General features: G+C 39.0%; 1 protein-coding gene across 33 annotated transcripts in view; it reads right to left on the bottom strand.

Moving 5' to 3' along the window:
• The window catches only part of nrxn1 (neurexin 1), a 1,413,544-nt gene that overhangs the window by 694,931 nt on the left and 703,333 nt on the right, over positions 1–15,280 (bottom strand). For all 33 annotated transcript variants that reach the window (XM_033025243.1, XM_033025244.1, XM_033025241.1 and 30 more), the window contains one exon: positions 481–864. In XM_033025243.1, the coding sequence (XP_032881134.1) occupies positions 481–864 (384 nt within the window). The remainder of the gene's footprint in view (positions 1–480; positions 865–15,280) is intronic.

Raw genomic sequence — 15,280 nt, 5'->3', positions numbered from 1 at the left:
AATCCATATTCAGAATTATTCTAATGCTTGTAACGATGCAATCAATTACATAATGTTACTAATTTCTTTTTATTCCTTCCCTCCAGGTTTTTCCTAGTTTTCTCTTTTATATTGTTCACTTTCACATTGTATTAACTAACCAGTATTGAAAGAAAGAGCTGAGTATCAATGTGAATGGTATTATGTCATTCCAATGACTGACCAACAAGAGGTATTTCGACACAACCAACATTATTTCTCCAGTGAAAAGTACCACTTGCAGTTTGACACAAAATCACCCACCAATTATCAGGCCACTCTCTGAAATTTAAATGAACGTATGATTTAATACAGAACAAACATAAAAGTTTTTAAAAGATAGACACAATTTATTATATCGAATTATATTATATATACTTATATTATAAATGTTATGAAGTTCAGAAAAACAATAAAATATTGCGCACAAAATGTAATACTGTGATTAGAAATACAGCTTACCTCTCTCACAGGACCTGCCCAGAAATCCAGTTCCCGAACAGTCACAAATATATCGGTTCCAGCCTTCTCTACAAATACCATTATTTCGACATGGGTCACTAAGGCACTGCTTTGGTACCTCCTTGGCACATGAAGGTTTCACTCCTGCCACATTTTGGACTTCAGCCATCCTTCGTACGTCTTTACTTTGTCCGTCAATGAACAAGTCTCTAATACATCCAACATAGCCATAGTTAAGAAGAGCCGTCCACACTTCTGTTGGAAAAATGAGGGCTGCTTTGTTCTCAGGAAGTCCACCCAGATATAGGTCATCATCCAGGTCCAGAATCTCACTCTCCCCATGTGCCATGTATGGTGAACGTTTGCTGTTTAAGGATATCGTTCCTGAAAAGAAAAGATAACATTGTCAAAGAATATGTTTTTATAACTGCTTATTTATGAAAATAGATATCATAATTTCAGATTCAGAACATCTATTTGTCATGTACCCCAAGAGGCAATGAAATTCCCTGCTGATACGAAGTTCACATCGTAAACAGTATACAAGCAGCAATGATAGATATGACAGGAAATACAACGATGTGTGCAAAACAGCAGAAAGGTGTAAGAAATCTTGTGCAATCTAAAATAGTGCAAAACAAAACTAAGGTTGTGTATAGCTAAATGAGGTAGATTTAAGAATAAGTATACTTGGCAGTACCTCCAAGAAGGGGGTGTGAAAGGTGATTGGTTCAGGAGTCTGTTGGTAGAAGGGAAGAAGCTATCCTTAAGTCTAGACATTCAGGATTTCAAGCTCTTGTATCATCTCCCAGGTGATAGAAGGGTGAAAAGGGGATGGCCAGGGTAGTAGGCATTCTTGAAGAATCTTCTAGCCTTCCTGATGTGGTGCACTGTGAAGGTGGATTAGATTGGAGGAAGTAACGAGCCTATGATGGACTGGGCTGTGTTCACCACTCTCTGCACGTTAAGACCACTCCCCTCAAAATACTTTCTATTTTGCACCTGTAGAAGTTTGAGGCAATCCTTTAGGATGTGCTAAATCATGCCAGAAACCCAATAAAGTAAATAGGCTTTTTATTTTTCAAGTAAACACCATGACACAAGGTCTCAATCTTAGTATTGAGGGTCGAGGTGGAGGAAATGGCATCACCAATTCTACCTGACTGATGTCTGCTGTTCAGTAAGTTCAGAAGCCAGATGCAGATGAAAGCCTCAAGACCAAGGTCCAGAAGTTTAGGGATGAGCTGCAGGTGAGAATTTGTTATTATGATGTTGAAGGCTGAGCTGTTGTCAATGAGTAGCATCCTGACATGGGTGTTCTTGTTGTAAAGGTAATTCTGGGCCGAATATAATGCAAACAAGATTTTGTCATCTATAGATCTATTTTTCATGTACACAAATTGCAATGGATCTAAATTGTCCAGAAGATGAACACAGATGTGAACTATTAACAATCTTTTAAAATTGGTCAATGTTAGAACTACAGGAAAGTAGTCATTGAGATAGACCACTTTAATTTTCTTGGGAACTGGGATAATGCAACTATTTAGTTCAGACATTATGCATTTTTGCTCATAATCAAAGTTAATTAAATCTAAAATTCCAGATATGCCACATCCCATGCCTATTTTCACTGACTGAAACAGTTTTGTCCAGTGGATTATCAGCTACTGCCACATTAATGATGGTTTGAAGGAACTGATTTGCAAAGAATCCTTGAAAAGATGTCTTTATAATATGTTTAGTGTGTAGTATTCTTACTTCATTGGTAAATTCAACCACAATTACCATTGCAGCTTATCAGATCTATCGGGTGGAGCACAATGAATCATTATGAACCTTCCCCAGTGTATATAGGGTATCAGGTGGGAATAATTGTAGATATCTACAGGATGTATCCACTAAGTGCTTTAGAGGTCCTCACATGGCTGACAGGAAAATCAAAGATTGTATTCAATCAAGAGGTTTATGTGTTTCTTGACTGGAGGGTGGAGAACACTGTTGACTTCAGAAAAGAAAGATCAGGAATTTGATCAAGAAAGGTAGGATAAAATTAATGAAACAAATATTCTAAGAGATATTTGCCCTTCTGAATGGGTGGTGAATCTTTGAATATTTGCATTTCTCAACTCAAGAGTGCTGTTAAGGCTCCATTTTTGATTTTGTTCAAAAGGGATAGGTAGGTTTCTGGACCAAGGGCAGCGGGAAAAAATATGGTGTTGAGTGTTTCAAGTATAGGAGAAAAACTACAACATTCTACTTTGTGAATGAAATTTAATAACCTCCTTGTACATTACTAATTAACACTTAAAAGATCATTGTAACATTTCCAAAAACAAGACACGTGTCAAGAACCCCTAAGAAAAAACAGTAATGTATTAGCTATTGCAACAAAATGTGAAATATTGCAATTTTGGAATCCTGGCATGGAAAGGTAATTTATGGGCCTGTCCCACTTAGGCTATTTTTAGGCGACAGCCGGCGACTAGACCCCCCTTCGACATAAAATTTGAAATATAATCATTACTTTAACAACAACAAAAAACAAAGTCAGCACAAGCGGCAACATACGTCACCTGGCGACAACCTACGTTAACCTGGCGACAACTACGACAGCACCTACATCAGGAGAAATCAAGCTACGCTCATTGGCATCAAAACCCATGCCGACTATCTCCGAAAATGTTTCAACTTGTTGAAAATCCAGCGGCGACCAGAAAGATGCTACGACTCTTTGGGCAACTAAGGAGACTACTCACGACCATACTGGTGACAGCCTAGTCGCCTGCAATCGCTTAAATAATTGCCTAAATGGGACTGGCCCATTACTGTTAAAAGCATGATCACAAAGAGAGTAGATGAGCATAGATGTTCTTTTGTTCCTTTTACATAAATTGTTAACATAATAAGGTGACTTTATAATATTGTCAGTTCACAAATACTAAAATATAACTAAACTTTGGGACATCATACTAGAACATCAGGGCAGCACAGTGACGTCACAATAGAGTTGTTGCCTTACAATACAGCACCGGAGACCCGGGTTTGATCTTGAAGTGCTGTCTGCACAGAGTTTGTACATTCCTCCTTTGACTGTGTGGATTTACTCTGGGAGCTCCGGTTTCCTCCCACATTCCAAAGATGTGCAGGTTTGTAGGTTAATTGCCTTCTACTGCCTTCTATTAATCGCCCTGAGTGTGTAGGATGCAAAAGTGGAATAATATAAAACTGGTGTATGAATGATCGTTGGTTGGCATGTACTTGGTGGGCGGAAGAGCCCGTTTCCCCACTGTATCTCCAAATTAAACTAAACCATTAATTTAACCTAAAATACCTTGGTAAGATGCAAAGAGTTTATCAAGGAACGAAGGTTATCAGCAAAAAAGCAAGTTGTAAAAGCTGCTCTCCTTGGGAAAATGAAGGTTAGGAGATGATTTAATGCAGGATTTTCAAGATGATATGAATTTTAATAGAATGAGGTGCTGAGTGCTCTCTTGTACATGCATGAAAGAGGCAATTAAACACACCTGAGCAATTACAAATGCCTGTGAAGCCATGTTTCCCAAATATTATGGTGCCCTAAAATGAGGGGACTCTGTATACACACAGATTATACACCATGTGGAAACCAAAATGTATAAAAATAGTATTTAATAGAATCTGACAGTGCACTTTAACCACATGTGATTTTTTTATATTACAAATCTCAAATTGTGGAGCACAGAGGCAAATAAATAAATGATGGGTCTTTGTCCCAAACATTATAGAGGGCACTGTAAACCTGAAGATTGTTCAATTTTCAAATAAAAAGCACAGATTTGGCTCAAAGCACCAGAACTCTTTCAAAGAGCCAGCTAAAGTACATTGGATTACATTTTTTTTCCTGTAGTATATGTTTCAATAATTATTTTATGAAATGAAAATGTAAATTATAATTACGTTACTTAATTGTTAAATGCACTTGACATTGCAGACATGACTGGATTTTATTTTACTTGAGACTAAATATTTTATTTGCATTTATACACTCTCACACATTCTCTGTTGATGTACTTTAGATAATGTTGTTACTGTTTTAATAAACAATGTATTTTTGCTTTGATATTTTTGAATAAAGTGGGCTTTCAATTCAAGATGCAATTATTGTTATGATTGTGGTGACTAATTGCGCTCCGAAGAGAGATTGACAGATCAGTATAATTGGTCGAGATTTATGATTGCATCATGTACCATGTGTGAATACTTGTCAGCTACTACTGTGACAGACATCAATAAAATATGTTTGTTGCTAATGGAAAGAGCCTGATTGAATCCAGCAGGCGGCATCTGGCCAGTCATGACCTAGATGATGAACTAAGCCTCTTTAAAGAAATTATATGACTGTTCAAAATGCGTATTTCACTTTGATATTTATTTTTGAGCCAAGGATACTCTGCTTTGTTCTTGATTTGAAATGTGGGTAAATATCTGAGGACCATGAGTTTGGCTGCACAATGCTCTCCATGACACCATAAGGCAATTAAACAGTTCTAGAGACATGTACAAACTGCCAAATGTTCTTTTCACGATTCTATTTACTTTGATAAAAATTATTTTATTCATTTTACACCACTTTGGAGAGAAGCCTTCAAGATGGAATTCTCAACTAGCTAGATTAATAATACATTATAATATCATCGTGATTCTCCGAAGGTCATATTTTCTGACTCCAATTAAATCTGTTACTTACAATCTTTCACTACAATAGACTGTTCAGCAGCATTCCTGATATTTAAATATTTGGTCAACCGTTTTCATGTGCCTGAAAATTTGAGATTTTTCTTTCCCAAATGTGCAAGTTCTGTTTTGTTCTAATGATCACTGGACAAAGTATCAGTCAAGAGGTGACATTTTAATCATAATGGCAATCAACAGACGAGAACTGTACTTTTTGTTGGAATTGTGACTGTTGGCTCGAATTATTAGGGTTGGGTGGCTGTGCAGATAGCTGTACAGTAAGAAACAGTTTTGTGCTCCACAATTCAGAATCCGTTATAAAGAGGGTTTAAACGAGGGTTTACTGTATTCATTTCCATAGGTGTGCAATAGGAGACTGGAAATCTGAACACTGCCCGTCTCCCGGGATGTTGTCTGTCCCGCAGAGCTAAAGGGCCTGTCCCACTTGGCCGTCATTTGCGCGTAATATACGTGACATAATTTACGCGTCACGGTGCGTGGTGACATAAACAGTGACGCACGGTCGCGCGCGGCGTCCCAGGATTTTGGGATGTACAAAATCTTTGCGTGCCATCTGCGTGACGCACAAATAACGGCCAAGTGGAACAGGCCATTTACTCCAGCATTTTGTGTGTCTCCATAATTCCAGAGCATAGTTTTTTATTTGCTGACAAGAGGTTGCCAGTGAATTCAGGCTTGCAACTACTGCCTTGACCCTACACTCTGCGATTTATTCCCAATTTCCCTCTGTATTTCCCTCCTTCTTTGAAGCATCCCTTAAGACCACTCAGCAAATTATGCTCATCTATATTTTAGTTGCTTCTTGTCATAATTATTCAGAAATTGTGGGGCATAATGGTTGCGTTAAATAATTTCACATACATGTTCTGTGAATATTGCCAATTTCCTGTCTCCTGCTACATTTGTTATATTTTCGATACATTCACAATTATTCTTGCTTTGCATATTCTGAGGATAATGAACCATTAAAGTTTTGCTGATGAACAAAACAAATCTAGAGTTTGAAGACTGAAAAAAAAAAGTCTGACCACAACTAATTAAAATACAAATTATTCACTGTGCATGCCAAATCTTCCGTTCCACAAGGCTTGATATTTAAAAAAAGTTGTTATTTCTAATTTTTCAACCTTGCGCGGCACATAGAACAGCTCTTGTATATCAAACCAATTGTAATGATCCTGCCTTTTCACGCTTCTAACAATCTCTGCTTGTCCATGTTTACATGGTGAGGCTGAACATTAATCAAAATGAGCACCATGTCAGTGTACATCCCCATATCAAGTTTCTGAAATCAGTATCAAGAGGCTTGGACAGTGTTTAGATTCAGGGACTGCTTGAAAGCTGCTTCAGATGTGTAAGCAACAAATAGATTACCCATTTTGTGAGGAGGAACAACTAGCTGGCATTTTCTTATGCATACCTATGTAAAATTTCTGCCTGACCTCAATGCCATATTGATGAAAAAAATATCCAAGATAATTTTTGTCTGGCTTTGCAAGGTCCCTTTATAAACTACATGTTGTGCCACTCAAAGGCAAGCAGCAACTTATGGTAATAAAGCAAGAGATGAAATGAATATTTTGAAGTCTGATAATATTAATAAGATGGAGGATATTAATATTTCTATCTTGTAAATAGCTAAAGAGTTACATTAACATAACTCAGCAAGAACCCACAGAATGTATCGAGGGATAGTTTAACAATAGGATTTGGTGACAGCTTTACACAACTGCCAGAGTGACAACCATGTTATTGATTTTCAAGTGTGTTTTTGCCTGAAACACTGCCATACATTTGTGAAATATTAGTTGAATTGTATCTAACATGGAACACTGCAATTCCATGTAAATAGGCAACAGAAACTTTAAAACACTTGATTTGTGATATCTGACCTTATCATGGTTTAAAGAGATCTCTTGGGAAATACAAAGCATTCTTCCACCTGTCAAAACTCTATAAATGGATAAGGCAGAGAAGAAAATCTGTAAAGAACTTTCTAGCTCAGACAAGGTAAGAATCTACTTTAATGCACCCTGAAAGCAATGTTTATGGCCAAAACTTTCTTCATCTCACACTCTTCGGTGAGACCTTAATCAGTTATCTCAAGAATTCACAAAATGTCACAAGCTACATCTGCAGGAATTGAGCTTCATCCACAGGAGTTACCCTGTGACTTGTTTTCAAAATCAATGGAATGACAGACGACTTTAAAAATAAAAATATTGTGTCAGCTTTTGGGAACATTTACTTGGTAAGAGACTTTTAAGGGACATTTAAGAGGCCTTTAGATAGGCACATGGATATGACGGGAATGAAGGGATATGAATCACGTGTATGCAGAGGAAGCAGGGAAGATTAGTTTAGCATGGCGTAGGATGTGACACGGACATAGAAACATAAACATAGAAAATAGATGCAGGAATCAGCTATTCGGCCCTTTGAGCCAGCACCACCATTCAATACGATCATGGCTGATCATCCAAAATCAGGACCCAGTTCCTTCTTTTTCCCCATATCACTTGATTCCATTAGCCCCAAGAGCTATTTCTAACTCTCTCTTGAGAACATCCAGTGAATTTGCCTCCACTGCCTTCTGTGGCAGAGAATTTAACAGATTCACAACTGTCTGGGTGAAAAAGTGTTTCCTCATATCAGTCCTAAATGGCCTACCCCTTATTCTTAAAATGTAATCCCTGGTTCTGGATTCCCCCAACATGCGAAACATTTTTCCTGCATCTAGCCTGACCAATCCCTTATGAATTTTATATGTTTCTATAAGATATCCTCTCATCCTTCTAAATTCCAGTGAATACTAGACTAAGTGGGACCCGTTGGGTCCCAGCATCACACAGGAGGGCTGGTCATCCAATGCAATATTCCACCTCTCCACCGATTCTAATATTGGTGGCCAGTTGGAGGGGGGGGGGCTTTCTGGAGCGCTAGTATGGGTGTTGTGGGCTGAAGGGACAGGTTTCCAGAGGACTAGTATGCAAATTGTGCGCCAAATGGATTCTTGGGCCGGCGTCAGTCAATCAAGCCTGTTATGCTGCCAACTCACTCACTCACGGCTGGTGGGCTGGTAGTTGACTCACGGCTAATCCTTGAAATTCTATTTCAAGCAGGGTATAAGGCCACCAAATTCAAGTGCAGTTTCTTACCACTTCTAGCAGGGTGCAAGGCCACCAAATTCAAGTGCAGTTTCATACCATTGGAAGTAGGGTGCAAAGCCACTAAAGACAGCGAGTCATGACTTCTCCCTCCTCCATCTTGCAGAGACTGAGCCACACCCACATTTCCGGGTTTTATAACCCCTCCCCTCCCCCCACCGGAAAAAGTGTGGCTTTCATGGAGTGATTGACAGGAGAGAGATTCTCAACATTTTTTTTAAAACTAATAACACTTTTATTTTTCATTGATGGGAAGAATTCTCTGCATCTGCTCAGCAGAGGGGGACTGAGTAAGATGGCTAAAAATCACAGCCGTTTTATCTAAAATCAATATACAGTGCAAACAGGAAGTAAGTGCATTTACAGTAGTGCCTTTTAACTTCAAGCCAAAGCACCCACGCCACCATTTGCAGTAAGTAATGCCTTTTAACTTCAAGCCATTGCATCCACGCCACCATTTGCAGTAAGTAGTGGCTTTCAACTTCATGCTACCATTTGCAGTAAGTGGTGCCTTTCAACTTCAAGCCAATGCACCCACGCCACCATTTGTAGTAAGTAGTGGCTTTCAACTTCAAACCACACCCAAGCCACCATTAGCAGTAAGAGGTGCCTTTCAACTTCACGTCAAAGCAACCAAGCCACCATTTGCAGTAAGTAGTGCCTTTCAACTTCAAGCCGCACCCAAGCCACCATTTGCAGTAAGTAGTACCTTTCAACATCAAGCCACATTTTGCAGTAAGTAGTGCCTTTCAACTTCAAGCCAATGCACCCACGCCCCCCATTTGCAGTAAGTAGTGCCTTTCAACTTCAAGCCACCATTTGCAGTAAGTAGTGCCTTTCAACTTCAAGCCACACCCAAGCCACCATTTACAGTAAGTAGTGCCTTTCAACTTCAAGCCAAAGCACCCAAGCCACCATTTGCAGTAAGTAGTGCCTTTCAACTTCAAGCCAAAGCAACCAAGCCACCATTTGCAGTAATAGTGCCTTTCAACTTCATGCTACCATTAGCAGTAAATAGTGCCTTTCAACTTCAAGCCAATGCACCCAAGGCACCATTTGCAGTAAGTAGTGCCTGTCAACCTCATGCTACCATTTGCAGTAAGTAGTGCCTTTCAACTTCAAGCCAAAGCTCCCAAGCCACCATTTGCAGTAAGTAGTGCATTTCAACTTCAAGCCAAAGCTCCCAAGCCACCATTTGCAGTAAGTAGTGCCTTTCAACTTAATGCCAAAGCACCCAAGCTACAATTTGCGGTAAGTAGTGTCTTTCAACTTCAAGCCACCATTTGCAGTAAGTAGTGCCTTTCAACTTAAAGCCAAAACACCCAAGCCTCCATTTGCAGTAAGTAGTGCCTTTCAACTTCAAGCCACACCCAAGCCATCATTTGCAGTAAGTAGTGCCTTTCAACTTCAAGCCACACCCAAGCCACCATTTGCAGTAAGTAGTGCCTTTCAACTTCAAGCCAAAGCAACCAAGCTACCATTTGCAGTAAGTAGTGCCTTTCAACTTCAAGCCAAAGCACCCAAGCCTCCATTTGCAGTAAGTAGTGCCTTTCAACTTCAAGTCAAAGCTCCCAAGCCACCATTTGCAGTAAGTAGTGCCTTTCAACTTCATGCCACCATTTGCAGTAAGTGGTGTCTTTCAACTCAAGCCACACCCAAGCCACCATTTGCAGTAAGTAGTGCCTTTCAACTTCAAGCCAAAGCAACCAAGCTACCATTTGCAGTAAGTAGTGCCTTTCAACTTCAAGCCAAAGCACCCAAGCCTCCATTTGCAGTAAGTAGTGCCTTTCAACTTCAAGTCAAAGCTCCCAAGCCACCATTTGCAGTAAGTAGTGCCTTTCAACTTCATGCCACCATTTGCAGTAAGTGGTGTCTTTCAACTCAAGCCACACCCAAGCCACCATTTGCAGTAAGTAGTGCCTTTCAACTTCAAGCCAAAGCAACCAAGCCACCATTTGCAGTAATAGTGCCTTTCAACTTCAAGCCAAAGCTCCCAAGCCACCATTTGCAGTAAGTAGCGCCTTTCAACCTCATGCCACCATTTGCAGTAAGTAGTGCCTTTCAATTTCAAGACACACCCAAGCCAAGTCAACCAGGGGAGGGGGAGGGGGAGGGGGGACGCTTTCTGGAGCGCTAGTATGAACCATTTTAGAACCAATAGACATTTTTTTTGCAAGCTTTAGAACCAATAGAATTTTTTTTGCAAGCTTGAGAACCAATAGACATTTTTGTTGCAAGCTTTAGAACCAATAGTCATTTTTTGCAAGCTTTAGAACCAATAGAGACACTTTTTGCAAGCTTTAGAACCAATAGACATTTTGTGAAAGCTTTAGAACCAATAGACATTTTTTTGCAAGCTTTAGAACCAATAGACACATTCTGCAAGCATTTTAGAACCACTAAGGGCACTTACATTTGAGTAGACATGTGTTCAGTGTTATTCACAGCTCAGAGAAACGTGACCCTCTGCCTTCCTCCATCTTGAAGAGGCTGTGTGGCACACCACTTCCTGGTTTTATAGTCCCTCCCCCCTGCCGCCAGCGGGGGCAGCAGAGAGAATGGGGAATTTTGTAAAAACATTAATATCTCTGTCATTTTTAATCGACTGGAAAAATCCTCGGCACACATGCGGCGGAGGGGGGCTCTGAGCAAGGTGGCCAAAAATGACGGCCGTAGGTGGCGGCGTTCTCTCGGAAATCGCAGCACAGATGGCCAAAACCGGTCAAGAACAGACTTTTAGTAATATAGAAAGACAGATAAGTCCTGTCGGTCAATTATTTCATTGTGGGCCAAAGGGCCTATTCCTGTGCTGTACTGTTCTATTTACTTTCATTAAGTGGTGCTGATGTTTGCAAGTGAATTGTGCTTCAGAAGAGTGGAATTGTTTGCAATGTGCCGTCACCAGCGGCAATGAGTAATGGAACATGCAAAGCCACCTGGGTGCAATGGATATCCTTGTACTCTCAGGACTGCTGCCACTTAAAAATACTTGAAAGCATTCTCATGCTGCTATTGACTGTCCACGAGAAGGAGATGAACAGTGATGCCTGACCAAACAATGCATCTGAGCGACTTTGTGCAACTGTGCACTGCTGGTTCACAGTGTCCCCAGTGAGCTTTAAAGGAACCTGCTATATAAAATATGAATAGTTGTGAGTTAACAGCTATTGGCAGTGTGGTACCTGTGGTGCTATTTGACTGCAGGTCGGCTTCTAGCACATTGCATAATACCATCATCGCATCCCTGCTGATTCAAAAGTGTCTGAAATCTCATAAATCCCAAGATGACTGAGATCCTGCTCAATTTAATAGCAGAACTTATTAACATAACTTTTATTCAGTTTTTTGCCCAGCACATGGTTAAACTGATAGAATTATGGGATCTCTAGCTGTTGAATGGAAAGGTCTGCAGCAGACAATTGGTCACAAAACAATGTAGCTCTTGGGGAGGGAATGGGACATGCGTTGGCGAGGTTGGATGAGAAACCTCATGAGGACCTTAGCAATTTATGGAAGTCGGGTACTCGGAAACAAGGGATAGAACACTTTGGACATGATTGGTTTGAGAGAGATGAAGAAAAAGTGAATCTAAAAAGTGAAAATAATTCGCAAGGAGGAAATTATTTGACCACAATAATTGAACCCGAGTATAATCGCCACAAGAAGGCAGGCAAATCCAAGAGGCTGTTGAGAAGTGTTGCCCAATCCTGTTAGTGAGGAGGCACTGAGATTGGCCAGTATTAATTGATGTTTTGAGGAGAGTACTCTTACATCTGATGACACAAAGGTTGTTGTTGAAAACAACTAACTGATAATTTAACAAACAGGTTGTCCCGAACCCAGATAAATCCTGTTCGTCTGACCATAATTGACATCCAAATGCAATGTATGTGAATATTATCATCGTAAGTTATCCAGGGTTTGGAAGACAGCACAATTGCATGCAATGCATCTGGCAGTGTAAAAATCATGGCAAGTGCATACACAACAGGTGCTTTATGACTTTTGATTTTTTAACACCTAGAACCAAAGAAACCTCACCCATCAAATTGCAAATCCATATAAATAAAAGTAGTGATTAGGGTATTACCATCTGAAATGTTGGCCTTTGTTAGAGTGATAATTTCAGATGTAAACTGACTGACCTAGTATGGCTTTTACATTCCTTATTTATTTCCACCAAAGAGCAAACATTGTAAAATTTTCCAACAGGAAAACTATTGTGCAGCTTGGCAGAAAGACTGGAACAGATAGAGAACTTGTCTCAACCATTATTCAAGCTCATAAATAGATCAAAGAAATAATATAAATGACAAGGAAAGATTGATGTTTCATGAACATCCATGAGCAAGCAGTCGAGTCAGACAAGGAGATTCAATGATTTTTATTTTTATGAGATGATCTAGGGAATCTAGGAAATGTCACTGTCAAGCTAGTTTGTTGATGGAAAAGATCTTGGAGTGGCTTGCTTGGAGCAAGATGGCAACTAATAACGTATGCAATCAGAGTACTGACAGACACACACACGCTGCCCAGATTGAAATTGATCTAATGGCTGTGACATTTGGGACTTGAGAGTTTCACCAGTAGACATATGGGAGATGTGTATGTACATATGCCCACTGACTACACATCCCTTGTGTAACTGAGATGAGTAATTTTCCAAGCCGAGATGGACTAAAATGGCTGACTCTGCACTTACACAAATATGATACACTGTCCAACAAATGTGTTGAGATGTATTTTATTTTCTTGGATGTCATTTTTGTCATAAAATATTTGAAACTGGGAATTCTATTCCTCTAGAAAAAAATGTCTGGCCATAATTATTTTTGAACATTGCAGCTAGAGATGAAAATATCAAAATATGTTTAGCACACACGCCTGTTGAAATTTCAACAGCTATTCTGCCATTTAATTAGAAAAACGTAGGGAGATTATGCATGTGAATTTATTTTGATTTATTGGAGCACCAGTTGTTTAGAGATACAGCACGGAAACAGGCCCTTTGGTACACCGAGTTTGCACTGACCAGCAATCACTCTGTACACTAAACACTATCCTAAACACAATTTACAATTTACAGAATCCAATTAACCTACAAACCTCTGCATCGTTGAAATGTGGGAGGAAACCAGTGCTCCCGGAGAAAACCTTTGCAGTCATGGGGAGAACGTACAAATTCTGTGCAGACAGCACACAGGATCGAACCAGGGGCTCTGATGCTATAAGGCAGCAACCCTACCGCTGTGCCAATGTGCAACTCAGAGTAAAGACTCTCCATAGTTTAGAAACTTTAAATCAGAATAATCATTAACAAATATAGAAAGGAATTAGGAGAAGCAAAACTTAATAATACAACAGCTTTAAGCTCGGCAGCTTTCATCAAAGTAGATATTTCTTAAATATTAATAAGGTATTAACATGCAAATTTATGACGTGCCATCCAAAACTAATATCTTGTGGCTTATTGTTACTGAATAAACATTAAAAGCATCTTAGACAACTGACATCTTTCACTTCTGTTTACCAGTAAACAATCCTATTTATGGTCTGCCTGTTATTGGAATAATTAATGCCACAATTTATACAACAAAAAATAAAATTGCAAAAGAAAACCATTGGATTTTTTTAAAGAGCAAATTGACAGCAATCAATATTCTGTACAAATATGCCAGGATTTCATCAAATGAAGAGAAAGCGTTTTGGAATATATGGCCTTATAGAATGGCACAGTAGCTTTAGTAGGAAATTGATTGTATATTTCATTTGTTAATCTGGACTTTGGATATTTATGATTACCCTTGAAATGGTGAAATTGTAAAATTGTGTATCATTCACAGATTAGGGTTGAACATGTGGGGAAAAAAACCTTCATGAATATAATAAAGGGAAGAATACCTTCTGCACTGAAAAGCTGCAATAAGAAGTTATGTCGAAATATTTTACAGGATCAAGTAATCACATACAAGACTTCACAATTGTGACTAGATAAAATGTTCAATTGGGATTTGGGAAGCATCAATGTTTTCACATTCATACAACCAAACTTACAGTAAATAGTTTAGGTCATGAAATATTATTCCTTGAATTATACTGCCAAAGCTCAGTTAGGCAACTTGGTTAACATGGACGAGTTGGCCTGAAGGGCTTGTTTCCCTGATGTATAACTCTGGGACTCAATGACTCCAAGTGTAGGTGCACCTTATGTGGTACAAAGGGATGAAGAATGTTTTTCTTCAACTTCTCACATAGGTTTTAGCGGGGCTGTTAAAAATCATTTTATTCCATCGCTGATTGCTGCCAACAACTTTATTTTTTATCCTGGCCTTGCATTAATAGCTTATAAAGCTAATATTAAGCACAATGTTTACAAATTCTAACTTTGATCTATCTAATGAGATTACATTCAGTTTCCCTATTTGCGTATTATTCATTTATTAGTGATGCTTTGCCATGTGTAAAGCAGATTGAAGAGTTAGGTGCAACTTAAAAAGTGGATCATTGAATAATCTTAAACAAATGGTTAATTTTCTTCCATCATGTTGTGCAGCATGATATTGTTACAAGCTACTTTACACAATTGTTATTCCTAAATAAATCAGACTCACTTTCTTCTGACTTTCTGGGTAGACTCGGGCATTAGCTATACGACTAGAAATCATGAACAACTACCCTTGGCTAAAGTCAACTACTTTTATATTTTTTGTTAATATATGCACAAATACTAAGATGCACATATTAAATTTGCATAATTTCCCTATTTTTTTCCAAGGGTTGCTTCGTCCACACTGCCTGGTTTTAGCTGTTCAACTTGCTTTTAATGCCTGCTCTATCATCTGTTAGATAAATTACAAACCCAACTGAACATATTTGTTTTTTTTAAATACAAGAAT

Source organism: Amblyraja radiata, chromosome 8 (genome assembly GCF_010909765.2).
Source record: "Amblyraja radiata isolate CabotCenter1 chromosome 8, sAmbRad1.1.pri, whole genome shotgun sequence".
Lineage (NCBI taxonomy): Eukaryota > Metazoa > Chordata > Chondrichthyes > Rajiformes > Rajidae > Amblyraja > Amblyraja radiata.
Note: the sequence above shows the minus strand (reverse complement) of the source record. Positions and strands in the feature narration are given on the sequence as shown.